We start from the raw sequence: 26,888 nt of genomic DNA, 5'->3' as shown, positions 1-26,888 counted from the left end.
GGACACAGGGTGGGGGAAGGGTACGCTGGGATGATATGAGAGAGTGCCATGGACATATGTACACTACCAAATGTAAAATAGATAGCTAGTGGGAAGCAGTTGCATCACAGAGGGAGATCAGCTCAGTTCTTTGTGACCACCTAGAGGGGTGGGATAGGGAGGGTGGGAGGGAGACGCAAGAGGGAGGGGATATGGGGATATATGTATACATATAACTGATTCACTTTGTTATACAGCAGAAACTAACACAACATTGTAAAGTAATTATACTCCCATAAAGATGTTAAAAAAAAACAGAAACAAAAGTAAAAACTGACCAGAAATCAGCTGGATTTCAGAGATGGGGAAGAAACTGGAGGTGGGTAGGAAGCCTGCGTGCTGGCCTGGTGCCTGAGTGGACATTTGTGCTGCGGTGTACTTGGGGTTTCAGTGTCAGTGGTTGCCTGGGCCATTGTGATTTTCGTCTCTAGGCTCTCCTGTTTCCACACCCACAGGAAGAATCAGATATTAGCTACCCCCAGCCCCTGGGTGACTGGTCCTGAGCCCTGCAGCAGGTGGGGCAGGTAGAGCATGCAGAATTCTGGATCTCTTACTGGCCTCCCTCAGTGACCGGGCTCTCTAGGGGCTCAGGTTAGGGGAGGAGCCTGGGGGCTAGTTGAGTTCCCAGTGGTGCCCATTTTGTGGTCAGCTGTGGGCCAGTTTAGCACAGGATACACTGCCCAGATGCACATAGGAGTGAGGTCTGGGGAGCCTGCTGGGATGGTGACTGAGGGAGAGTGCGTGTTGGGGAGCACTTGCTTCCCTGCATGGTCCCCAGATCTGTTCTGACTCATGCCAGGTCCCCAGCAGGTGTCCTGCAGTCGAAGTCCTGCGTCTACTGGCTCCTTCAGGCAGCCCCTCCCACCGCCACAGGAATCCCGCTCTTTTCAGAAATCTGTTTGAATAGCTCCTAGAATCTCAGATGGCCCAAGTGAGCCCTGGCTCTTTCTGCTCAGATGAGTGAACTGAGGCTGCCAGAGGGGAGGGGAGAGGCCACATCAGGCCGTGGCACAACTGCAACGGGAGCCCAGAAGTCTCCGTCCAGCTGCAGGTGTGGTCTTATAGAGGCTGTCCCAGAGGTCCTGCGTTTCTGAGGCCCTCCCATACGCCTCTGCTGTGCTGAGAGCTGAAGGGGAGGGAAGACAGGTGCAGACACACACAAACCCTGGATCTTGCCCTTGAAGTATTTGGGGTTGAACAGTGGGGTGTGGGTGAGGCAGACCTCCAACAGTGGACACGCCCTGTTATAAATCAGGATGTCCATACAGGCCCTTCTGCGTTAGACAGGCTGCTCGGCTTGATCCAACTCAGCCTGACGCAGGCAGGCAGCGTGTGGGTAGCGGGGCAGGGAAGGGAGGGGAGAGAGAGGACAGCGCCAGTAAGCACAACGCCCAGGAGTGTGACGCCCGCCAGCCACCTCATTTAATTCTCACAAAACAGGAGGTGAATTCGTTCAGCCCAAATTGCAAGCAATGTGAGCAAGAGATACGTTTGTCATTGTAGCTCTGGAGCAAAAGCTGATAAATAAAGGAGGCAAATGCAGTGTCTTGGTCCCAAGGTGGACAGCACTGTCATCAGCAGAGACAGCCATGGAGAAAGGAAGACAGAGTGAGGGAGAAGAAGCAGGAGAGGCACAGGGAGAGAGACGCTGAGCAAGTCCTGTACCTGTACCTGCGTGTCTGGACTTCCCAGAGCCCCAGGAGGAGCATCAAGGTCATGGTCCATATGGTGATGATAAAATTTGTATTAATTGTCATCATAATGATGCTGAACATTGTGGCTGCCATTTTGAGTTCCTACTATGTGGTACTAATCTTTGCAACTATTGTACAAGGTAGGTCTTTTCAATTCATCACATAATTATTGTTATCACTGCCCATTCATAGAAGAGGGACTTGAGCCCTTGAGAAGGTCCCCTCCGAAGCCATGCAGTCTGGAGGGGGTTGGGCTGGGATTTAGAGCCAGGGCTGTGAGATGCCAGAGCCGCCTTCTCCCCACTGGGCCACGTGGCCCTCACTGACTTGGCCTTGGCTCTGAGGGGTGGGCCCAAGCCTAGGCTGGACACTGGGAGCTGGCTTCAGTCCTGGGCTCTTAGCATGGCCTCCTGGGGCATGAAGGAGCCACAGAAGTTATCCTGGTTTTGGCAGTGGTCACTGCCCTTGTCCATGGGGACTGTCCCAAAAGAACCCTTGACCAGAAGCAGGGGACCTGCTTTGGATCCCAGCTCTGCTGAATACTATGTGGCTTTTCCTGCTCATTCGGGACCTCAACTTTTCCCTTTATGAAGTAGAGGTCAGCAGAGGGTCCAGCAACCCTCCCAGCCCTTAAGGACTTGGCCAATAATCCCTTCCCCACTCCGGCCCAAACCTGCTCCGAAGGCAAAGAAGCAGATCTTGTCTTCGTTCTCTTGCAGAAGAGTCATGACCCTCTTCCCCATCCGCTCATTCCTCTTGTAGATGAGCTCCTGGCGGAAGTAGCTGTCGATCTCCTGGGCCGTGACCTGCTCGTGCGGCGGAAGGGTGGTGTTGATAAAGTTGGGCAGCTGTAAAGGCAAGACAGAGACTGCTGCCTTCAGTTCTTCCTGGAGCAGAGTGGTTTCCAATAAACACACGCAGCCCAGTGTGGGGCTGGGTGACTTACCTTTATTCAGGTAACTGATGCTTTTCATCAGTTCCAAGATGCTTTGAGATGACTGTTGTTATCCCAGTTTCACAAATAAAGAAAGAAGAGCGAAAGATCCAGAGATAGGTGGAGGGCCACACAGCTAACTAAATGGCAGAGCCAGGCTGGAGCCCTGGACGCCACCCTCACACACGTATCACTCCCACGTCTCTGCCTTGTTGAACCTTGGCTTCCGGACACAGAGGTCCTGGGAGGCTCTCACTGTAGAACTGACCCTGTCACTGGCACATACAGGGAATCTGGTTCAGCAAGCCAGTGTGGAGGGTCAGCTGAGCTGTCTGCCTGGTGTAGCAAAAAGGCTGACCTGGGCTTCAGGCCCTGTTCTGATGCTGTGTGACTTTGGCCAAGTTACTTAACTTTTCTGAGTCCAGGTTTCCTCATTTATAAGATGGGGCTGATGGTATTGCAGGGGATTGCATGAGATGATGGGTGTCGTCGTGGACACCTTTCAGCCCACCCCACCCTACAGAGGTCAGAGAACCTTTGGTTCTCCCAGTGTATCAGCCCTGGTTGGCCACTTTCTGTTGCCACCACTATCTCTGCATCCCCAGCTCCACCGCTGCTCAGGACGTAACCCAAACCCTCCATTCCTTCTTGAAAATTTCAACTCCAGGACCAAGGCTTCCTTCCATAACAATGGTTTGTTCAACAACCTGGCTTGGAGCTATCCATATTTCCCAGCTCTTGACCCCATGTCCACACTCAGCCACATGGCCTGGGGCCAGCATTTCTGACGTGCCCTTGAATGAGGCAGAGAGCTCCCTGAGTTCAGGGACAGCACCTCTGTCATTCCTGGGCCCCTGCTGCCTGGCACAAAGTAGGTGCCCAGCACAGGTTTCTGGAGCCTTGAACATAAAGATGTGCCTCACCACATCGCCTCCTCCTGTTCTTCCGTTCCTGACATGTTGCCTCTCTAACCTGCTCCAGTGCTGTGGCCTTCAGCATGTGGGTGGGGTGGGAGAGGAAGCCATGGACCACTGAGGACCCTGAGGCCATGAGTAAGAATACCTGCCACATGGAGTCTAGAGCCACTGACGAGTTGTCAGCCCTCTTTCTGAGGAAAATGGAGGCATCAACAGAGGCTGAACCCAGAGGGACTCTGGGGAGGCTGGGACATCTGCCTCTGCTATCTGTTGGCCAAGGACCAGGGCATTCCCTGAGTGAGAGGGGCTTCTCTGCCAGAAAGGCCTGATACGCTGTTCTGGGAGGAGCAGGACAATGATATGACTGGTGTGCCCTAAACTTGAGCAGTGCACAACCTAGGTAGCTGTACGCAGCAGCTCTGCCAGCGCCCAATCAGGGCCAGCACAGAGTTGGTGCTTGAGGACTGTTTGGCAAATGCATATATGAAGGAATAGAGTTCTTACTCGCTCCCCTAACCATGGAGGGGACGCTTGGCAGCCCTGATAAAACAGGCCACACTTGGACTTGAGGCCACTATAGGAAACACTGCAGGCTTCTGAGTGGGGGAGGAGCACAAGAGAGGCTGTGACTCAGAAGGGTTATTTCTGGAAACCTGGCCCTCGCAGGCTTCTCTCCATTCCTTGGGTATGGAAGAGAACGTGGGACGATGTTGTACCGACCAATAAATATTTGTTCAATGAGTGGATGCATGGATGAATGGACGGGCTCGCAGGCAGCAGCTCTGGGGGTTGTGAATGTGAGTCCTGAAGTCAGACAGCTGGGTCAGCTCGGGTTGGAATCCTTTTGCCACTTACCAGCTGGGTGGCCTCTGTAGCTCACAAGTTGCTTGGCCTCTCTGAGACTCAGTTTCCAAATTGGTCATATAGGGGTTATATATATTGCTATTGGAATTAAACAAGATCAGTTTTGGAAAGTGCTTAGCACAGCACATGGTACAAAGGAAGTCCTGACTAAATGTCAGCTTTGTACAACTAGCCTGGAGGATGGAGCTGGCTGCATCATCTTTCCCCTCTGATGGCAGGGGCTACAGTGAAGGGTGGCCTTGGACAGGGGCTAGAGATGGAGATGACAGAGAGATGGCCTCAGAACCCTCAGAGAGCCTGAAGGCAGTACTCTGCTTCCCTTCCCCTCTCCCAAGGGTCCAGGCAGAGGCTTTCTCCCTGTGATGTGTCCAGCCCTCCCTCCTCAGTTCCCTGACCATGAGTGTGCATTTGTGTATGATGAATCTCCATTCAATCTTTAGGGAGCTTGGAAAAAAAAAAAAAAAAAGAACAAGAACTAGAAAGTTCCATGTCAAAGCCACAAAGAAGCTGGGCTAGCCACTGGGTTCCCTGGGCTGCCCTGCAGCTGGCTGACATTCTCTGCATGTTTCATGCTGATGCATCCTGGCGCCATGCCAAGGATGAGGCCTGGCTGGATGGAAGCAACTTAATGATGTGATTAGACTTGTTGGGAGTCTTAAATCTCTTGCAACAAGTTCAAGTGCAGGACGTACGATAACATTTTAAAGAGGACACGTCGGGTCCCCAGGACCCTAAAGTGATAGGTCCAAGATGGAGTGATGAGAAGATGGGCCAGGCAGAGCTGGAGTGGGGCTGTGAGGCTCCCCTGACCCCCGACCAGTGCTGGGTCAGGTCTAGTGGCCAAGTGCTCAGGTCTGCTGATGTCACAACCTCAATGCCCTCATCCCTTCTCTTTATCCTGTCCATCCAACAGACACCTTCTGAGAACTTCCATGGGTACAGCCCTGTGTCCAGCTAGGAGGTCACAGATAAACCTCAGACAGGGTCTGCTGCCCTGGATGAGGCTCACAGCCAGTGGGCATCAGAAGACTGGGGCACACATGTTTTAGAGGGCAGTGAGGGATGTGGGAGCCTGGAGGAGGCCCCTAATAGGGTGACATTGTGTCTTGGTTTGTTCAAGACAATCCAGGTTCATGGCTATGGTAGATTGCTGCATGTCTATTAATTATTCTGACTCAATTACATTTGACTTTTACTTTCAATAGTGTCTGAGTACGGACAATAAATATATATGGCTATTCTACACCTAACGCAGGCTGGGGGCTCAGAGAAGTCTTCCCAGGGGAAGGGCCTTTGGATCACCCTGCTGATCTGGGGGCACTGACGGTGCTAGTGACCGGAGAGCTGCAGGAGGCCAGGGCCTCAGCCATTTCTGAAGGTGAGATGGAGGGGGGGTGAGGTGAAGCCGACCAAGGGTGAGGTGTGCCTGGCCCTTGTCCGCCAGTATGATCATCCTGGGCCCTGCATCTGTCCAGCCCCGGCCTCCAGAGGCCGCTGCAGCAGCCTCGGCACTGCAGCCAGAGGCATCTTTCTGACCACGTCCCTGTGTGGCTTAAACACCCCAGGGTGTCGGCCCCTCAGTGAACACTCTCACCCCCATATGGTCAGCCGTCTGCTTTGCAGGTCATTCCTCAGGACCTCCCACTTTCCCGTGACCCTGCCACGCAGCTCGCTCTGCCTGCCAGCCCCTGCCTTTGTCCACACCTGGCCAGACTCCACTCTCAAGCCTGGTCCAATACCACCTTCGCCTGCAGCCCTCCCCAGATGCAGGCTGTGGCTGCCCCCTCCAGCCCCTGTGACGTCGAGCCCTCCAGTCGCAGACCCCTTCTCTGTTAGCACGCGGGCACTGGATTTAGCCTTGCTGCCCTGACACTGGGCTTGTCTGTGTCTGGGGGCGGGCTGCCTAGTCCCTCCCTTGAGGGCTAGACTCGGCCTGTGCACCCCTGGGTTGCTATTCTAATCTGAGTGGGTCAATCTACCTGTGCCCTCTGCTCTACTTCAAGTACAGGCACTGCCAGGAGACCCCCGACGTAGTCCACCTGTCAGAGACACGCCAGAGGTTCTGGACACCGCGCAAAGAAAATCTGAACTTGTCATCCCCCGGGGTCACCCACTTCTTCCCTCTCTCTGCTTAGTGTCCTGCCCTCCGTGGCCAGGGCCCTGTCCTGCACACCACTCTCCCCAGCCTGGCCATGTCACGGCCAGGCCATCCTGAGTGGTGACCGGGTACCCCTCAGGCACACAGCTCCCTGGCTGCTCAGGGCTCGCCAGCCTCTGCCCAGCAGAGGGTGCGGTGTTAGGCTCTGTCACAGGGTGGGTGGACGGCTGGTGAAACGCCTGTGAGCCTCGTGCTGCCAGGGTTCTCCTCCCTCTCTCCTCTACCAGAGAGAGTCAGGGCAGCCAGAATCCCAGCCTTCTGTGCAGGGCCTCCTCACCCTTCCTCTCCCTCACTCTCTGCACTGCACCGAGCACAGCACACGCCTGCGTTTGCCCGTGCAGCATTGTTCACTGATACTCACTCTGTGCCATGCCCTGCACTGGGCAGCACGACGACAGTGGATAGCACACCCTTGCTCTCGAGGAGCTTGGGGTCTAGCGGGGTCCCTGGCTATGCCTCCAGCCCAAACTCTCAGCCCTCCTCCTGCTGTCTCTTGCCTCCAGCTCGTCTGCGTGGTTTCCTCTGCTGGAATGTTCTTCTGCCTCCTGTCTGTGGCCAATTCAGGTTCTTCTCTGACCTCTCTTATTTCAGGAATTTTTCCTTCTCTCTCCAGCCCTGCCCCACCCCTACCCCAAGCCCACCTAAATTCCTGCTCCTGCCACAGGCTCCAAGGGCATCCTCTACTTCCCCTCGTAGCAAGGATCATGCTTCGGTGCAGTTGCTTGTTGAATCTCCCCTTTTTCCCTATGAGACCCTCAGCCCCATGAGGGCAGCTCTCTCTGGTGCCCCGCCATATCCCTTTCCATAGCACTGTGCCTGGCATTTATAAACTATTTCCTTCATTCATCCAATATCTACTGAGTCCTGCTCTGTGCCAGGCACTGCTCTAGCCAATTATCAGTGAATAAAACAGACCCAAAAACCCTGCCCTCAGGGAGTTTATGCTATAGTGGGAAAGGACAGACAATAAATAATGACTGATCAATGAATCAAGATATATAAGTGTGTGAGAAGATGATACAGGCCATGAGGAAAAGTGGAGCATCCTAAAGGGGACAGCTTGTGGGTGGGGGGCGGCGGGAGGGGCGTCAGGTTGCAATTCTAGACCCGGTCGGGGCCCGCCTCACTGAGATGATGATATTTGTATTATGTCTTGAAGGCAGAGAGGGGGTGAGCCACGGTGATACTTGGGGAAAGGCCTTCCTGGCAGAGGGAACAGCCAGTGCATAGGCGAAGTGTGTGGGTGGGCTCATGGGTCAGCAGGGAGGCCTGCGCAGCTGGAGTGGCATGTGGCGGGCAGGGGGGTAGGCAGAGGACATGGGGTGGAGGCTGGGGAAAGACCACGGGACCATGCAGGCCATCACAGAGACTCTGGCTTTATCCTGAGAAAAATTGGGAGTCTTTCAGTGTCCTGAGCGGGGAGGTGGCCTGTTCTGACTAATTCAGCTGCCTCTTGAATGAATGAATAATCAAGCATCAGACGCAGAAAGCACAGGGGGCCTAGAGGTGCCCGGGAGAAAATCTAACCCCATCCAGGGTGTCAGGGTGGTTTCGCAGGTGAGATGACACTGGACCACGGCCCGAGTGGGAGGAAACCGGGAGGGAGGAGCCTAAACAAAGGCAGAGCTGTGGGAAAGGGCAAGGTGCATGGGGAAAGTGCTACAAGTGGTAGAGGTCAGCAAAATGAGGTCTTTGTGGCAGGGGACCTGGGCTGTGATGAGGTGCATGGAGGGTAGGACATGGAGAGGGGGCCGTGACTGCCTACAAAGTACCTTGGAATTTATCCCGAGGGCAACGGGAGGCCTGGTGGAGCCACGCTCAGCTCCTCGGTTCCCACTCACTGTCTGCCCAGCCTGGGGTAATCTTTCCTCTAGGACTCGAATCGAGGCAGAGAGCCCTGGGCTGGACTCAAGTCCAAGCTCTGAGCACCTGTGAGCTTTCCCTTTCCTGGGCTTTAATCTCCCCAGATGCTGGACTAAACCTCAACAAGGCCTCCCTGTTCTTACAGGCAAAGCTTCCAGGGTCTAGGCCCCAGAGTGACACACACCAGGCTCAAGCACTACTCTTGACAACTTGATAACAACTAATAAGTGGTGTGGCCTTGGGCAAATCTCTTCCCCTCCTTGAGCCTCAGTTTCCCCCATCTATAAAACGGGGATGCCCAAGCTCCTGCTTACCATGGCTGGAGAGAAGATTGTCTGTGCCTGGCACACAGTAGGTGTCTAATAAATGCCTTCCTATGGGTCTGGCCTTGGGAGCGGGTGTCCAGGAGCCTGCCCGGGCTGGGGGAGGGGAGCCTCACCTGGGATGTGTCGTGGTTGAAGATGACGGCATTGAGGTCCCCGCAGTTGTAATGCTTGATGAGGTCCTCCGTGGTGTAGGGTGCCTGCAAGCTCCCGGCCCGCACACTCTCGTGCTGCAGCAGGGTCTGGTTCAGGGCAAACAGTACCTGTGCAGAGGGAGGAGAGGCATCAGGGCTGTGCTCAGGGACCCTGGCTGAGGCCCCTGACCCCTCCAGGACCGGCCCTCCTCTCGCTGGACTTTGGGGCAACAGGCCTGAAACAGGGTGTGTGAAAAGATGGGAGGGGCCCGACACCAGCTGGCACCACCCGAATATTCCATGTCTCCCGCTCTTCACTCACTGGGCTCTCACCACGTTCAGCCTGCTCTCATCTCCAGCCCTTTGCCCTCACAGTTCCCCAGTACTGCTCTGGGCATCAATATTTTATCTAATAATGCGGCAAAGAGAACCCTAGTTGTGTCCAGGTTTTGGAATGATGGGTGAGTTTTTCTTTTGACTCCTTTCTTCTCCAGTGCCTAGATAAGTTCTAGAAGGAGCACAGACTCATTTTGGAATCAAGAGCACCCCCCAAACAAAGCAAAACCAACAAATGAGCAAAAAACCAGAAAGCCCATTAGATGTCAAGGCTCAACCCAAATGCCACCTCCTCCAGAAGCCATCCTCACACCAGGCAAAGGCCTTAGGAGCTGAGCCCCCAAGTCAGATCCGTGCTGCCATTCAGCACGCATTTCCTCCAGCCCCTCTGTGCTCTGGGCCACCGTGCCAGGCCCTGGGGACACAGCTGTGCCCAGCCAGACCTTCCAGGCGTTAGGATCACTTGGAGTGCTACACAAAAATATCAGAGATTCCAGAACTGGAATCTCTGAGGTGGAGCCCAGGATGTGTATTTTTAACAGGCTCCCTGGGAACTCTTTAGCGGTCCAATTGCTTCTGGCATTTGAGGACCATGCCTCTAATGGAACATGCCCTGCCCAAGGCACAAGGCCCTGAGAGATGATCTAAAATGTCCCATTTTCGATGGGGAAACTGAAGCCCAGGAGGGGAGGGGATGTGGCCAATTCTGCACAACTGGGACTAGAGCCAGCTTCATACAGCTATGCATCTCAGACTCCTTTGGCCAACAAAAGGGAGGAGCTTGACCAGTCAGTGGGTTATTTAGCACAGATAGAGGGAAAAATAATTGCAATTCTTGTGCAAAACGCCAGGAGGTGGTCTCGGGCCACCTGTCCTCGCTGTTTTCCCAGCTCCAGCCTCCCTGGCAGTCCTCAGGCCCTGTTCATCCTGTCTGCACACTGTCTTGGACAACACACCCCCAGTCTTAGTCCGCCCACACCAGTTCAGGCCCAAGCCTCTCTCACTGGGTCCACTGCAACCCATGCTCCTCTCTGCAGACTCCCCCCGCTTCCCACCTATCCCATATTCTGCTGCCACAGCTATCCTTTAAAAACACAAATCTGATGGACTTTATCTTTCTTTTTTTGCTCAAAACTTTCATGGATGCCTCCTGCCCAGGGGATAAAAGCCTAGCTCTTCACTGGAGCCTGCAAGGCAGCGGCCTGGCCGCTGCTGAGGTCCGTGACCTCGTTTCAAGCCCCTGTGTCTCCAAATGCTAAACTACTCAGCAGTCTTCTGTCTTTGTGCTTTGTATATGCTGTTCCCTGTGCATGAGAAACCTCTCGCCTCCGTTTTCCACTTGCAAATCGAGACTTGGCCTTCCAGGGTCTGCTCAGATGTCTCATCCATGAAGCTTCTCTGACCACCTGGGGACTGGGTGAGGCCCCTCCCCAGAGCTCCCACGGTCTCCCTGTGTGGCAGAGTGATATAGTAATGGCCCCAAGCCTTAACCCCTCCCTATATACATACCCTTGGCCATGGAACTCTGTAGCTCCTTCACATTCTGACTCTGGACTTGCTGCATTACGAATGGAGGCCAGCATTACAAGCCTCCATAGCCAAATGGAGGAAGCATGTGCTGCTGTTACACATGTGCTGCTATCTTTTACACATCCACATTGCCTTGAGAGCAGCCCAGGCTGGCCTGCTGGAGGGTGAGAGGCGGCATGGCAGAGCCCAGTTGCTTCCGTTGTCCCACCAGGGGTGTCCCAGTCCGGCAGACAGCCAGCCAGCTCCCAGACAAGCAAGTGAGCCCACCTGAGCCCACGGAGCCTGCCTGCCTGCCTGTAGCTGGGCCCAGACATGTGAGTAAATGCTTCACAGCACAGCTGTGGTGAGAGATGAGCTACCCACCCTGCTTCCCTCCAGCAGGGTGTGAACAATAGATTACAACTGCAGTTTAGCTACCTGTCTCTGCCCTTAGGCTATGAGCTGCTTGAAGACAGGAATTGCAACCTATTTAGTTTTGCATTGGCAGAACTCAGCACTGTGTCTGGTAGAGGGTGTCACCCATCCTTTCTTTAGTGCTTTGACACCTGCTGTGGTCAATTCATAGTTCAAGGTTGCTCAGTAAGCCCTTCAGACGATCCCCTAGAACTCTGGCATTCTGTCTGCACTTGGGGCACGCTGCCACCACGTGGCAGAAGTTTCCTCCAAGTGGCATTAGCCACGTGGTTCCAGAACACATAATCTGAACAAAAAAGCTCAGGCAATAGGTACACAAAGTCTGGCTAAAATACTGTCTTGGGCGACTGGGTCAAGCTTGTGCTTGTGAGATCACCTCCACCCATCCCCTTCTACTTTTGTTTCTGGTTGGGCAGGAGAGCTGGATTGCACTGAGCTCTGGCAGCCCAGCCTGCTTCCCATAATGAGCTGGCTGGAGATGAGGTCAGACCCCACCACCCCAACTCTGGGCCTTCTCCAGGCTTCCAGGTTCTGGCCACCACCCCTGAAATCCAATCTGCAGCCACCTGGCACAGGGTGTCTATGGCAGCAGGGTGGCTGGGGATGGATCGCAGCAGGCAGAGGCCTTGTTGCCGTGGACATCGCTAAGACAACAGGCACTTCCTCCTGCATAGCAGATGCCTGGGATGAAAGCGTCCAGGCGGGCTGGAGCGCTCTCCTCCTCTGGGGGCTGGGACACACAGACTTCCTGTGTCCACACCCTGGGCTGCACACACCTGCCCTGCTGCTTCTCAGTGCTGGCACCACCTGGCCTGTGCTGAGGTCATCGGCTCAGGTGCCCAGAAGACCCGGCTTTGGTGTGGGGGGCGGGAAATGGCCCCCCGGACCCTCTTAGACACATGGAGTCACTTCTGCAGTCACGTGGCCCTTGTGGAGCTGGGAGGTGTTCTAGTGAATGAAGCACGTTACAGCCTGCAGGGCGCTGAGAACAGTCCTGGCATGTAGTGAGTGTGGAATAAATGCTTGGAAGAAAATAGTTAGACCTAAACTTTCCTGATTGGAGCTAGAAGGGCCCAGCGGTTTTTCAAACCTTTTGTAGCCATGGAATCCTTTTTTGTTGTTATTGTTTTCCAGAGGAAACTTACTTGGAACTCAAAATGTGTAGCAGACAGAAATGGGAACTGCCCTCATTGAGGTAAAGGAGGCAGGCTATTTACCTGAAGTCCCCCCGGCTCAATGCCACCCCCATAACAGACTCCCAGTGCTTCTCTGTGGAGCCCACAGGTGCCCTGGAGCCTCATTTGAGAACCACTCATCTCTTCGTATGCCCTCTTCACATGGAAGAGGAGAAAAGACAGGGGTCCGGAACAGGCAGGATGAAGCTTGCCCAAAGGCCACACGGCGAGCTGCGGGCAGAGCGGGCTCCCTGTTCCCTGACCCCCAGCCTAGGACCTTTTGCTGTGCCCTGGACCATGTCTGGGGCTGGATTTCCCGAGGTCCACTGGCACAGTCCACATTCATCCCCCACACCTTGCCATACCCATTTTCTTTCAGGAGCCTTGTGAAATAGCCAGAAAACAGCTAGGGAGACTTTATTATTAACATGTTTAGAGGTAGAACACTGAGATCAGATTATTCAAGAAGCACCTCTAGTGTGGCGCAGCCGGGGTGTGGTGGAGCCAGGACTGAAACCCAGCCCGTCACTGCAGACTCCCCTCAACCTCCATCACAGACCCCGGAGCTTCCCTTGGTTGTGGCACTTATCCCACTGAGATGTCTATTTCAGGTAATTCCCTGTTCCTTGCCTGTCTAGACTGAGAGATGGGTGAGGGCAGGGAGCCTGCCTCTCTGGTCACTGCTGAATAGCAGACATTCAAGAACTATGAGAGGGAAGGATGCTGACCCTGAATCCCATGACCTTCCCCCTCTACCTCCTGCCTCGTATCCATCCTCTGCAATTTGTGAAGCAGTCCTCATCCATTGATTACTAAGGTCACTATGTTTATTGAGCACTTACTATGCGTCAGAAACTCCCTAAGCTCATATTAATTTATCTAACCTTGACAGCAACTCTAACGTAGGGCTAGTATTAGCTCCATTTCATAGATTGGGGTGGCGGGAGGGGGCAGTTGCAGCAGAGAGATATGAAGTAACCCACTGAAGGTGACAAAGCTGGAGAGGGGTGGATGTGCATTCAAACCTGGGCCATCCAGCCCTGGAACCTAACCTCTTAGGTTAGGTTCCCTCTGCTCTCTTTGGGAGAGAGCCAGCAGGGAGGTGTCCCTATTCACAGATGGGAAAACAAAGAAGCAGAGGGGAAGGGGACCCAAGGCCACATGGCTTGTAAAGGACAGAGCTGGGCTATGAAATTACTTTTTTCTAGCTCCAACCAGGTTCCCATGACCAGGACTTCAAAGTAATATGTGCTTCTTCATGTGCATTCTTGGTGCTTCCAACAGACATAGGGAAGTGACACTCATTCATTCATTCAACAAACATTTACTTTCTATTGATTCTCTGCAGGCATCTGGCGTTGTTGGATTAATTGGACTTGGTTTCCATCCACACCTTTTAGAGGCAGATATGCCAACGGGCCTTTACAGTAGAGGATGGTTGGAAAGTGGGGCCTTCAAAGCCCAGTGCACGGGTGCAGATAAGTGCCTTGCTCTGATTCCTGTTTCCCTGTCATTCACCCTGAATCCTCAAGACTGGCCCTGCTCAGATTCCCAGGCCTCAATGCCTTCTGCTCCCGGCCACTTCAGAATAACAAACCCTCCTCGCCCGTAGCCTCGGTGGCCCACTCTAGGATAATGTTTATGATAAGGCTTTGACATGAAATAACAAACACGGGGTGAAGGCGAGAGCTACCTCACTTCCCCTGGATGGCCGTGTGTGGAGGCCCGGCCACCAAGAGCCCCTGAGCATCCTGGTGGCACCCCGCCCCCAACCCCACCCAGCGGTACTTGCAGGCCAGGAGCTGGCCCGCAGCGTCTGCTGAGTGTAGGACTGGAATTTAAACACATCTTCAAACATGGGCCTCGGATGGAGGGAGGCAGGCGCCAGGAGGGTGGGTACAGGTTTATTGTTCCAGATCCGTCTCGTAAACAGTCGTGGATGGGCTGGCAGGGTGAACACCGAGGCCTGTGTTCCCTTGTCGGCCCAGCAGCGTCACCGTGAGGAAAAGGCCGGACCCGCTTAGTCAGGAGGGACGTTTGAGACAGGCCTGGCTCTCAGGCTGGGACTGTCACTTCTCACCCACCCCGAACTATAGGGAAGTCACAGCAAAGGCCCCAACCCACCCGGCGGTGCTTACTGAGCACCTGGCATGGGCCACGCACTGTTCTAGGTCAGCGGATTTAGTCAGGGACAAGGCAGACCCAAATCCTCCTCTCACTGAGCTTATCTGCTGGGGAGGAAACAGAGAATAAATGAAATAATTAGTAAAATGTTAATATTTAGTATGTTAAAGACACAACAGGAGTTCCATTGAACTGGAAGTTCAGACTGCCTTCTGTCACTTTGAGGTCCTCATGCCTCTAAACCAACAGGCAAAGCTGGGAGTTACTGGGCTGGCTGGGGGCCTGGTCCTGATGACCAAGGGGGAATTGGAGGTGAGGGAGAGCATGTCTGTGGCGTACGATATCCCTTAGGGCATCTCAGTATTACCAGGCCCTGTGGGTAACTAATGTCAGTGGGAAACTACAACGACCCAGTGTAGGCAGCCTAATGGCCCAGACCCTTCAGGAATGAAGGTTTGGGTCATCCCACCAGGTAAAGCACCACAGCTAGCTGAGGAGCTTGCAGAAGGCAAAGGGAATAGGTAGTGATGGGGGTAACAGAAGAAGGTAGTTATAAATACCAGCTCCGACCACGTGACCAGTTACAGAAACAAGGACTCTCCTTGTCTGGAGTATTTCTTCCTTAATTTGTTAAGAACGTGTGTGTGTTTTTGTATAAAATCTTTGTTTTCTGCTGTCTCTTCTTTTTCTTCTCTTCTCTCCTATCAAGTAACATAAGACATATTGACTTTATACCATAGTGTTTAAGTATTGTTAACTCAAGTACTCTTAAGGATTGTATTTAAGTTATGGTACCTCAAGGAGAAAAGTAAATAAATACCACCCAAAGACTTTGCATCCTCTTTTGGGGAAGGCACTAGCGCGTTTTGGTTGCAGGCAGACTTGTAATTGTTAGGCATAAGTGTGACCTTGTTATTATCTATTTGGAGATTAAGTGTGATTTAAGGAGGTACTGTATGAATGCCAACTTGACAAGGGGTGGACTTGTGATGGTTAATTTTGCCGACCTGACTAGGCCATGGTACCCAGATATTTGGTCAAACATTCTAGATGTTCTTGTGAAGATAGTTTTTAGATAAGATTCACATTTAAATCAGAAGACTTTGAGTCAAGCAGATTACGCTGTATAATAATTGGATGAGGTGGGTCTTATCCAATAAGTTGAAGCCCTTAATAGATAAGACCAACCTCCCTGATGAAGGGAATTCTGCCAGCAGAGTGACTTTGGACTTGAACAGCAGCATCAGCACTTCTTCCCTGGATTTCCAGCCTGCCAGCTCACCCCGTAGATTTTGGACTTGCCAGCCTCCACAATGCATGAGCCAATTCCTTAAAATAAATCAATCTGTACGTATATATGTATATGTCTGTCTATCTATCTGTCTACTTATCTATCTACACATGCTATTGGTTCTGTTTCTCTGGAGAACCCTAACAAATACAGTATGTGTTACAAAGAAAAGAAGAAACAGAAAAGGAGGGCAGAGAGTGATGAGAGAAGGGGCAACAGCAGGTGCAAAGGCCCCGCGCATACGCAAAGAGGAGCAGAGGTCAGGGTGGCTGGAGCTGAGTAAATAAGGAGAGTGATAGGAGATGAGGTCAGAGTTCATTGGCATGCCACGTTCCATGGGCCACAGTAGGGATGCTGAGAAACCATCCCACACCTTTCAGAGAATGGGTTGTTATTCCCACATGACATATGAAGAACCTGAGGTCTTGAGGATGGTGAAAGTACTTGCACAAGGTCTCACATTGAAGAACTGGAGCTGGAGTTCAAACTCAGGTCCAGCTGACAGGTGCTGGGTTCTTTCTGCTGCCCCTGGGCCTGGCCAACAAGCTGCCTCCACCCAGCCACTGGTAAGAAGAACAGACAAACAGACAAGTAGGGGCCAGTGTGTGAAGTCCAGATTCTGAGTGGTCAGCTGGGAAGGAGGAGGGATGCTAGGACCTCAGTCATGGGGCCTGCTTAGAGCTGACATATGAGGAGAGGAAAAAGGTCACCTGGCCAAGGAACCCCACCTGGAACATGGCCTCCTGCGCTGTTTCTACTCCTTGCCCTGCCTGACCATTCGGCTCCAGCCTTGTGCTGAACTCATCCTCTCAGCCTCAGGACCACCTCCCTTGCTCCCCCTTCTGCCTGGAACCCTCTTCCACCCACCAGCTCCCACTCCCCTTTCACTTGGCTGCAGAGGTTCCCTTCTCAGGAGGACTTCCCTGGACCATGGGCCGGGCAGGTCCCCCAAAGCACTGTCCCTTCCTGGACGATTGCGCTCACCCTGCTTCATTGCTATTTAATGCTCATTCTTCCTGCTTGATGGTGAACGCTCCAAGGGCAGGCAAATTGCCTTTCTTGGTCGTGGCTCTTTCTCCAGCACAGGGCACAGTGCCTGATACTTATACAGTAGATGCTTGAGAAATACTTGTAGAATGACGGAATGGATGGATGGATGAAAAGCTGGACCTTTCATCCCAGGACCCCATCCTGAGCAGCTCCTTGCTGGGACCCAATACCCCCAGGGCCCAGAGGTGGCAGCTGAGCCCCCTGGACCCTGGGCCACATGTCCGTCAGCCCCGAGGTGGGCTGGGGTGAACGGCAGCTCTGCTTCACAGGAAGGTTTCTCCAGCCTGGGGGAGATTTCCTCAAAGGCTAGAGCCTGCCAGGCTCTGGCTGAGGTTTATTTATTCATTCTTTCTCCTTGCTCCACTGACAGCACCAAAGCAGTGCCGACGACTTCCTCGCTTCCTTCTCAGTACGTTGAGTGCCCCGGCCCCCGGCACAGAATCCTGTCTCCGGACACTGCACCACCGAGCAGCAGGCCACCAAATAAACACAAGGTTTCCTGGAGCGGGGGACTGGCTCTGTGCTGGCAGGTAGGACCAGAGCTCCCATCTCCATCTGAATCTCCACCACAAAGCCCTGGGCAAGCCATTTTCCTTCCCTGGGCCTTGCTTTACCCACCTGCGAAAAGGACCAACTCACACATTCATTGAATAAATACTTATTGACCACTTCTGTACCAGTTGCTCTTCTACAACCTGAAGGGACAGCAGTGAACACGGCAAATAAAGATCCTTGTCCTAATGGAGCTTTCATTCCAGTAGGAGGAAGCTGACAATAGACAAAAATAACCAGTAAAATATGTTAGAAAGTGATGGTTGTTAAGGAGAAAATAAGGCAAGGAACATAGGAAGTGTCTGTGTGTGTGTTGGGGGTTGACATTTTACATAAGATGCCCAGGAAAGGCACAATGAGAAGTCACATTCGAGAAGAGATCTGAAGGAGATGGTCATGTGAATATCTGAGAGAAGGAAGGATGTTCTGGGCAGAGGGAACAGCAAGTGCAAAGGCCCTGAGGCAGAAGCGAGCCTGATGGGTGTGAGGAGCAGGAAAGAGGCCAGCGTGGCTGGGAGGAGTGAGCTAAGGGGAACTAGTCGATGAGATCTGTCTCAGGCAGAGACCCAGCAGCAAACAGATGGTGCACTGCCAGTGCAGTGAGCTCCAATGAGGTAAGTTCAACTGAAAGGGTGATTGAAGCACACTGAATGATGGGAATATTCACAGAGGTGTGGACAGGAGACGGTGGAGTGCTGAGGAACAGTGGCAGTGGGAAGCTTTCCTGCCCCTAAGCCTTAAAGGGAAAGGGGGGGCGGTCAGGGACCTGAACCCAGCCAGAGCCACGGCCGTCAGAAGGGACCACAGCTACCACTCAACGGCCTGGACCATGGTGACCAGCAGGGAGAAGGGCGTGGGTGGGGGGCAAGAAATATCCCAGCTTCCTTGCCCTCCTGCCTGTTCATCCCCTGCCAGTGCTTCCCACTGAAATCAGGATAAGGGAGGCAAGGTGATGTTGTGTCACTGCAGGGCTCAGAGCTGGGAGAACAGAGGGTCGATCTGGAAAGGCAAGGGGGATTTCCAGGACGCAGTCAGAAAGGTAGGGCGGGGTTGGTGGGGAGCACGTCCCGTGGGGCCTGTGGGCCTCAAAGGCCTCTGGCTTCCCCCAAGGGGGATGGAAAGTCCCAGAGAGGCTGAGCAGAGGTGGCTGCAGTAGCTATGTTGCCGTGGAATCCAGGGAGATAGGCGTGAAGCAAGGAGATGAGACTGAAGATGAGAGGGCAACTGTCTTCCTCCTAAAGAGGAATCTCTGAGCATGCTCCTCTCTCCCCTCCCCTTACCCTGTCCCCAACCCCAGCCACAACCCAAGAACTTGGACTTGGCTTCTAGCGCAGACGTTCCCTGCTCCGTGGACGCCTACCAGTTGGACCTCGGCGATGCGGCCACATCCTCCAGCTGCCGTGCAGTGTGGGCTGGCTGAGCCTTCTGTGCTTTCCTGGGCGGGCAGCGGAGGCTGACTCACCCTAGCTTGCTTTCCTTCTTTTCTCTGGATGCCTAGTTTCTCCACCCAAAGACCACCCTTAAAGATCCCAGCATTCCTCTTCTGTCCTTCAAGTCATGCCAGGAAAGGCTCATAAATCCGGAGCCACCCACAGGAGGAGATTAGCATTCTGCTGGGTAGGGAAGCTAACAGCCCGGCTGAGGCAGGGGCTGGGCTGGGGGTAGGGACAGGCCCAGAGGCTTGGGGTCTCCAGGAAGGGAGTTTGTATGGGGTCTGCCCTGCTGGACGGCAAAAGGGTCCCTTGCTCTTCAGTTTTAGGCACAGGTAAGCCCAAGGGAGTCTGGAGACCTAGATTCTGGTGCTGCAGGCTCTGACTCCAGACCAGCTGTGGGCCCACTTTCTGGTCACAGGATCCCCCTCTGAGACACGAGGATGCGGGAGTACTTCTCAGCTCTGCTTGTCATGTTCTATGAGCCCAATATTTTGGGACGGTGACACCCCACCATGCCATGATTTAAATTGTCTACGGTTCTAGGCACTTGGCACATGGAAGCTCATTTATTCTTTTTTTTTTTTTTTTTTTTTTTTGCGGTACGTGGGCCTCTCACTGCTGTGGCCTCTCCCGTTGCGGAGCACAGGCTCCCGACGCACAGGCTCAGCGGCCATGGCTCACGGGCCCAGCCGCTCCGCGGCATGTGGGATCTTCCCGGACTGGGGCACGAACCCGTGTCCCCTGCATTGGCAGGCGGACTCTCAACCACTGCGCCACCAGGGAAGCCCTCTCATTTATTCTTTATAACAGCCCTGTGAGGCCAACATTACTGACCCCATTTTACAGACAGGGAAACCAAGGCTCCGAGAAGTAGGTGACATCACATGCTCCCCCACTGTTAGGGCTACTTGGCCCCAGCCTTAGCTCTGCTCAGTGTGCCAAGCCCTCCCTGACCCTGGGGTCAACTATCTGTCATGAATTTTTTTTTTGCTCCCCCCAAATCACTTCTGATCTCCTAAGTTGAATACACACCCTGAATAGAGGAAAAAACCAAAATGTATGAGAAAGTCCCACAGAATCATCTAGGCTGGCCTATTTCCAGTTATAGAGCTTTGAGGAACTTCAAGGTGGTGGATGAGTTGGAGAGAGAAACAGGTAATTATAAAACCCAGGGGTAAGTTAATGATAAAAGGGGAAAACAGGGGCCTTTGGGGTCGCAGAGGGGGTTTGTGATGCAGCCTGGGAGCTGGTGAAAGAATCAGGCTTTAAGCTGGGCTGTGCAGGATGAGTGGGGTTGAGAGAAAAGCGTGTTCAAGGCAGAGGGGCTCGGAAGTGCATGATGTGTTTAAAGGCGTGTCAGGAGTTAGGCCCAGAGGGGACCTGGTGGCGAAGGGCCTTCGGTCTCAGGGGGAGGGCTCCACGCTCCACCCAGCCCTTCTCTGCTGGATGTTCTGACAGTGGGCTGGTCACCTGTGGAGGCGGAAATAGCTGGGGAACCACAGATGAGCAGACTGAGACTCTCAGAGGGACAACGGTCTCCTCGGCAGGCAATCGGTTGGCGGTGCCCATGGTTACCATCATCATCGTCATTACTGTGCAGCGGCTGCAGCCATTGGTCGGCAGGAAGTAGTTTTTATTTTTCCTGCTGTCTCAGACCTGCCTGCTGACACAGCTGCCTAGACTTCAAAAGGCAAGTCTCCATTTTCATTTGCAAAATCAGTATGAAATTCCTAGAGGGCTTGTCTAATTCCTTCTGGTCTGACCACACAGCAATTACCAATTTGCAAGGAGGAGTGGGGAGCCTCCCGAGCCCTGGCAGGGAGGGGACCTCTGTTCTGCCTGGGGCCTGGGCAGCAGCTAGAGACAACGGATTTGGGGTGGGCAGGGACAACGGATTTGGGGTGGGCCTGGGGTGGGAGGTCGGGGGTGCCGGCTCTGTGAGCACTCGGTGCTGATGAGTGAAATTGTTTCTCCGCTAAGTCACAGGCTACAAGTGCCACGGAGACCAACCACTTAGAGCAGCAGAAAGGGGCAGGGCTCTGACCCTGACTCAAATCTGGGTCCTGCTACATACAGGCTGTGTGAGGTTCCCGTTCTGGTGATGTGCTGCCATGGGAACACGGGCCAGGCCCTTCTCCTCTCCAGGCCTCCGTTCACCCATCTGCCAAGTGGGGAGAATTGTACTCGTCCGCCCCGCCTAGGGAGCTAGCACTCTGAAAACCTTGGAAAACATTCCTGTCCTTCCTTAGGGAATTTTAAGAAGCTTCTGTTCCCTAAGCAGCAGTGGGGCAGCTCTGAAGGGGGGCAGGAGCCAATGTATGTGGATTATTCCCATTCACCCCTCAATGATGAATATGGATTTGTGCCAGGCCCAGTGCTGGGTGCTGGGGCCATGGAGCCACATCAGCACCACTTCTAAACTCAAGGAACTCAAGGTCAAGGGTAGGGTGGAGCACGGCAGGAGGCACCCAAGGAAGGCTTGCAACCAGATGCTCACATCACTTGTGCAGCTGGGCCCAGGGATGGACACAGTGCAGTGGGAGCCCAGCGGAAGGGGGGCTTGGGCAGCCAGGGGAGGACCGCACACGGGACTCACAGAGGAGGTGCCCTGCAGTGATACCTTGTGAGAGCACACAACTACCATGCAGAAGAGAAAGAAGAGGAATTCCAGGCAGTGTCAAAGCCCACGTAAAGGCTGGGTGAAGCTGGCCAGTTCGGGGAAGTGCCGACGATCCCCTGGTCCAAGCGCAGCGTATGTGGCTGGTGAAGGGCGTGAGCTGGGACTGCAGCAGGGAGCTGGGGTGAGATCCGGAGCTCAGACTTTATCTAGAGGACTATGGGAAGCCATGGAAGTTATACAGAAGGGAACGACCAGTCAGACTTTCGATTTAGAAGCCGCCCTCTGGCTGCTTCACTGAAAAAGCATCAGAGGAGCACAGGTTACAGGCAGGAGACAGTCTTAGCCCTCTTGGGGCTGGGAGAGGTGAGGAGGCCCCACCTGGGCCTGGGGGGTTTTGGGGATGCATGGAGGAAGTGAAGGCAGGCTAGAATTCCAACTCCTTTCTGGCTTGGTTGTTCTAGAAGCCTACAACTCAGGGCTCTGAGTCTCTCCCCTTGCCCACTGGCCCATCTCCCCTGCCCTGAATTTCGGGGCTGGGTCCTCACTCTCTCTTCTTCCACTCCAGGAAGCCTCGAGCCCCACTTGGGGGAGCAGCTGGACGGAAGAGGAGCAGGCCCTGAATGGCAGGAGGAAAAGCCTGGGAATGGCATGGGACCGGCATGGGACCTTCAGCCTTGAGAGCCCAGGGAACGGACACTCTTGCTAGAGTACATCAAAGGCCACAGCTGCATAGAACTTGGCCTCACGGACAAAACTACAATACAGTCCCAACCTCTCCAGCTTTTTGCCTGTTCAGTCACAGGAGGAAATTCTTGGCAGCAGGACGGGAGCGTTGGAGACTCTGGCTCTGCCAAGAGAATGTCAGTTGAGGGAGGGCCCTTAGATCCTGCTTGGGATCTCATTGTCTAGAGAGGATGCTATGGCCCAGAGAGGGCAGGAAGGTGCCCAAGGCCACACAGCAAGCAGGGGGATGCAGACTAAGACAGGCATGAGGCTTTACTTGAGCAGTTTGGGTCTCTTATGCCCCCTTATCCCTTCCTTCCCCCCGCCACAGAAAAGGAAAATGTTTTTAGACCGGAGGCAAAAGAATGTGAAGTTGAAATCTGAGCCTTGGGTCTTGGGAAAAGAATACAGAGAAGTCAGACGTATTCTGGATGAGCAGAGATCTGCTTACCCTGCAGACAGGAAACACTCAGGGCTGTCCAAGGCCTGCTTCTGCGCAGGTCTGACCTGGGAGGGCAGGCCGAGTGTGAGCCGATGGGAACAGAGAACGCCTGCCAACACTGCTAGGTAAAGGGCCAATCTACCCGGGCAGAGGAGGAATGCTCAGCCTCTTAGCTTCCTGCCTGCAACCTTCTCTTGGGGCCTCAGGTCCACGCTGGCATATTCCACTGCCTGGCCTGGACCTGCCACCTGGGCCCTGACAGATCAGGGGCAGGGGTTCTTCCTGGCCCCCACTTGTCCACACCCACACCCTTCCTGCCCCGCCTAGAAGCTCACCTCCTCGAAGAAGGCCTCCCTTCAGCTGCAGTCTTTGTCTTCTCCTTCTGTGTGCTTCTGCAGTTGAGAAGGGCACCAACAGGCCAGAGTTTCTTTCTGCCTTGTGGTGTCTGGGGCTCTAAGAGACTGTGGGTTGTGTAAGAATGTGTGTGTGCATGTGTGTGTGAAAGGGAGAGATCAGATGGAGACAGAGATAGATAGACGATCGACAGATTCAGGACAGGTGTATGGACTGCCCTGTGCACTATCCACGTCAGTAAGAGTCCTGACGTGACTTACGTTCACACATGTAACAAAAAACCCCTCTATGCCAGGCACTGTGCAGGACTCCCAGGAAGACTCAAATAAATGTGATTTAGTTCTGCTCCTTCCTGACACCAAGGCGCCCCATCAATCATCCTCCACGGTTCAGTCTTTTCTTTGTTTTTTTTTTTTTCTGCGGTACGCGGGCCTCTCACTGTTGTGGCCTCTCCCATTGCGGAGCACAGGCTCCGGACGCGCAGGCTCAGCGGCCATGGCTCACAGGCCCAGCCACTCTGTGGCATGTGGGATCTTCCCGGACCGGGGCATGAACCCGTGTCCCCTGCATCGGCAGGCGGACTCTCAACCACTGCGCCACCAGGGAGGCCCCATGGTTCAGTCCTAACGCTGGCCCACCAAGATTCTCTGTGATCTGGCCCCTGCCATTTGTGGGTCTGCACCCTCATCCCCCTCCACTCTCTTCCTGTTACTTTTATTTCCACTTGCTGCTGGAGGGCACTGCAAAGGATGATCTCGGACCTTGAGGCTCAGGATCCGGGCTGTAGCCGGTACGTTGAGCATCCCTGACCTGATGCATGCCCACTGATTCTGGGCCTAACAGGGGAAGGGGATGCTGTGTGTGGGCGTGGTCTTTGAAAACCACAAATGAGGTCACAGCTCTCCCAGGCTCAAATCCTTCTTGGCTCTGCTCTAGGCATAACCTCTGACTCCTTCAACAAGCCTCTCAGCTCTGCTTGGTGGGCCTGCCTGCCTCCTCAGATTCACCTGGCTTCCTGCCCTCCCCGCTCTGTGTTCTCAACACGCTGCCTTGACAGGTCTTATTTGAGCGTGTTCTTTTGTTCCCACTTCAGGGCCTTTGCACATCCTGGTCCTTCTGCCATGTGTGCTATTCCTGTCATCCCTCTCTTTTTTGCCCCATTAACTGCTACTTATCTTTCAGATAGTGGTTCAAGCATCACCTCCTGAAAATGTCTTCCCTGATGTCCAGATCAGTTCAGGGGCCCCCATTCAAGTCTCTGCTATACCCTGTACTCTTTCTTCAGCATACTCATAATAGTCTGCTTCACATATTGGCATATATAATCATTTGTTTAATGTCTGCTTCACCTAATAATAATTTTAACTACCATTTATTAGCCACTTATTCAATACCAGACACTGTACAAAGCTCTTTACAAATATGATTTCATTTAAGTCCCCAACAACTCTCGGAAGTAGTTACCATTTTTCTCACATTTTACAGATGAGGCAAAGGAGGCACAGAGTTGCTAAGTGACTTGCCTGAGGTCACACAGCCAGTAAGCGGTGGATGAATCAAGATAGTTTGGCCATTTTAGCCACGTGCCAGTCTTCTGCCTGCTGCTGTGGAGACATGATGAGGGTGGGGACCATGTCTTCTCTGCTCATCCTCACATCCTCAGCACCTAATCTGGGACTTGGACTCGCAGCCACCCACTAAAGGGAAGGAAGGAAGGAGAGGCTGGGGTGCCAGCTGTTGGAAAGAGCCAGGAGCAGCCTCCAGAGGCCATGTCTTCCCTGCCTCCTGGCTCCTGAATCAGGGAGAGCTAGTGTTCAAAACCAGTAAGTGTGTTTTTGCAAAAGAGATGGGGCAGGCAGAGAATGTAGACGTGGAGCCAGAGCTGGGCAAAAGCCCAAATGTGGACCAGAGCCTCAGGGTTTGGAGGGGCCTCAGAAAATCATGCAGCCCAGGGTTTCTTTTCAAAGTCCACTCCCTCCAGGGAGTGTTTCCCTGGGGACGTGCCGCAGGTCCAGGCAGAGGGCTTGTTGGTGTAGTGGCAGTGGCTTATCTCCCACCCACAGGCCAGGCCATTGCAGGGCACCGACATGGACACTGGAAAAGGCTCTCCTTCTACAGTCCTGATGTGTGTCTCCTGGAGGCTTTCCCTTCCGCTGGAGGAGCTGACCTGCTTCTGAGACTGGCATCTGTTCTGGAGATGAGGGCCCAGTCCCTTCAGGGGACACAAAGGGGGCCCCTTGCCGTCCTCCCCTTTGGCCGCACTCAGGCCCTAGCAGGCCGAGGCCCAGGAGCAGGCCTGGGAGGTCAGTAAGCCTGGGAAGCTTCCCCCCAGCTCCCCGGCCCCCCTTTGAAGGGGATCAGGTTCCCCCACAAACATAATTGAACAAAAATATGAGAGAAAAGGTCTTTGTTCTCCCATTTACAGCGTCAGAAAATATGTAACAAATTAGCTGTTTATGAGGTAAGAGAACGGGGCTGTGCGCTGTGGCCAGGAGGCATGGCTGCCACACAAGGGGCCCTTTCAGCACACTGAGTGCAGGGGGCAGCCCAACTGGGAAGGACGGCTCACCGGGCCTGGCACCGGCAGGGCAGACGGAGGCCCCACCTGACCCCTGGCTTGGACGGGGTGAAGCTTGGTGAGTGGGCACAGGGCGCCAACCAGTCAACAAAGAATGTGGCCCTGGGAAGGGCCAGGCAGCCAGCGAGCAGGAGCGGGGACCTGGGGAGGCCTGGCTTCCCAACCCACCTCTGACCGGCTCCCCTGAGTGACCCCGCTGACTTCCTCCCCTGCTGGGGACCTGCTTCTCCACCCTGAACAGGAGGGCCTGTCCGATGCTCTTGGGGCACACGTCCACCTGCAGAAAAGCCTAGGTGATGGCTTCCCTGCCTGTGCCTCTGAACCTTAGCAGTGGGGAGGTGGCTCTTGGCAATGTGCAGGAACTAAAAAATCAAAATATCTTTGATTTTTCTTCCGGGGTTTGATCAAAAATTCCATCTGAAGCACCAAACAGAGGATGTCGTTGAGGCCAAGGAGAACCAGTGAAGGGGTGGTTGGCGGAGCCGGAAGCAGCCTCCTCAGAGGGGAGAGGGGAGAGGGGAGAGGGGAGAGCGCTTCTCTCTTCAACCTTGCCTTGGCCGTTATTTGCTTCACCAGCATGTCCAGAATAGCAAGGGGCGGGCTGAGAGCATTTGGAAAGAGCTTCTTTGGGCTGTCCTGCTTGGTGATTCTTGGAGTTGGGATTTCACACGCCTTACTTGTCCTACTGTGGTTCTGATGCCCTATGACCTTGGCTTTGGCATCTCCATCTCACAATTTGGTATTTCTTTTTTGTTTCTTAGGTTTGCATGATTTATTTCTTTTTAAAAAATCTATTCATTTTTATACAGCAGGTTCTTATGTTATCTATTTTATACATATTAGTGTATATATGTCAATCCCAATCTCCCAATTCATCCCACCACCATCACCCACCTGCCCACGATTTGGTATTTCTGGTTCTGTAGTTACCATGTGTTCCTGGGACCTGTGTTTCCCCCATGTCCTTCACGCTGCTGCAGGGCTAGGCACATGGCAGGCCAGTAAATACCCTGCAGGAGTGCGGGGCTGGAGTCTCCCCTGCTGCAAGCCGTGTCTGGGACTCTCAGTCACACTGTCTGTGCTCACACTGGCCTGTACTTTCCTCTCCAGCCTCACAGGGGCAGGAGGCTCATGACGGCCCCAAGCCTCTAAGAGCACATGCTAGTGAGAACATGGGTCCATGCCAGTCTGGTGTAAGGAATCCCTGCGAAAAGCGGGGTGTTAGTCTTCGGCATGAATATCCTGAGTGTTTTGTCTGCAGGCACAAACACATCGCTTTCCTGGATCTGATTTTATTTATTTTGATTGGATCTTAACAGTTCTTTACGAGGCTGAAACCA

General features: G+C 53.7%; 1 protein-coding gene across 1 annotated transcript in view; it reads right to left on the bottom strand.

Moving 5' to 3' along the window:
- Positions 1-26,888, bottom strand: part of TRABD2B (TraB domain containing 2B) — a 216,105-nt gene that overhangs the window by 30,701 nt on the left and 158,516 nt on the right. Inside the window, exons 3-4 of the mRNA XM_081225107.1 lie at positions 8,909-9,055; positions 2,407-2,581 (exon numbers count right to left, since the gene is read on the bottom strand). Of these exons, the coding sequence (XP_081081233.1) occupies positions 2,407-2,581; positions 8,909-9,055 (322 nt within the window). The remainder of the gene's footprint in view (positions 1-2,406; positions 2,582-8,908; positions 9,056-26,888) is intronic.

This window comes from Mesoplodon bidens, assembly GCF_964165515.1.
Source record: "Mesoplodon bidens genome assembly, chromosome: 2".
In the NCBI taxonomy this organism is placed as follows: Eukaryota; Metazoa; Chordata; class Mammalia; order Artiodactyla; family Ziphiidae; genus Mesoplodon; species Mesoplodon bidens.
The sequence above is the reverse complement of the archived record's forward strand: the minus strand, read 5'-3'. Positions and strand labels throughout refer to the sequence as shown.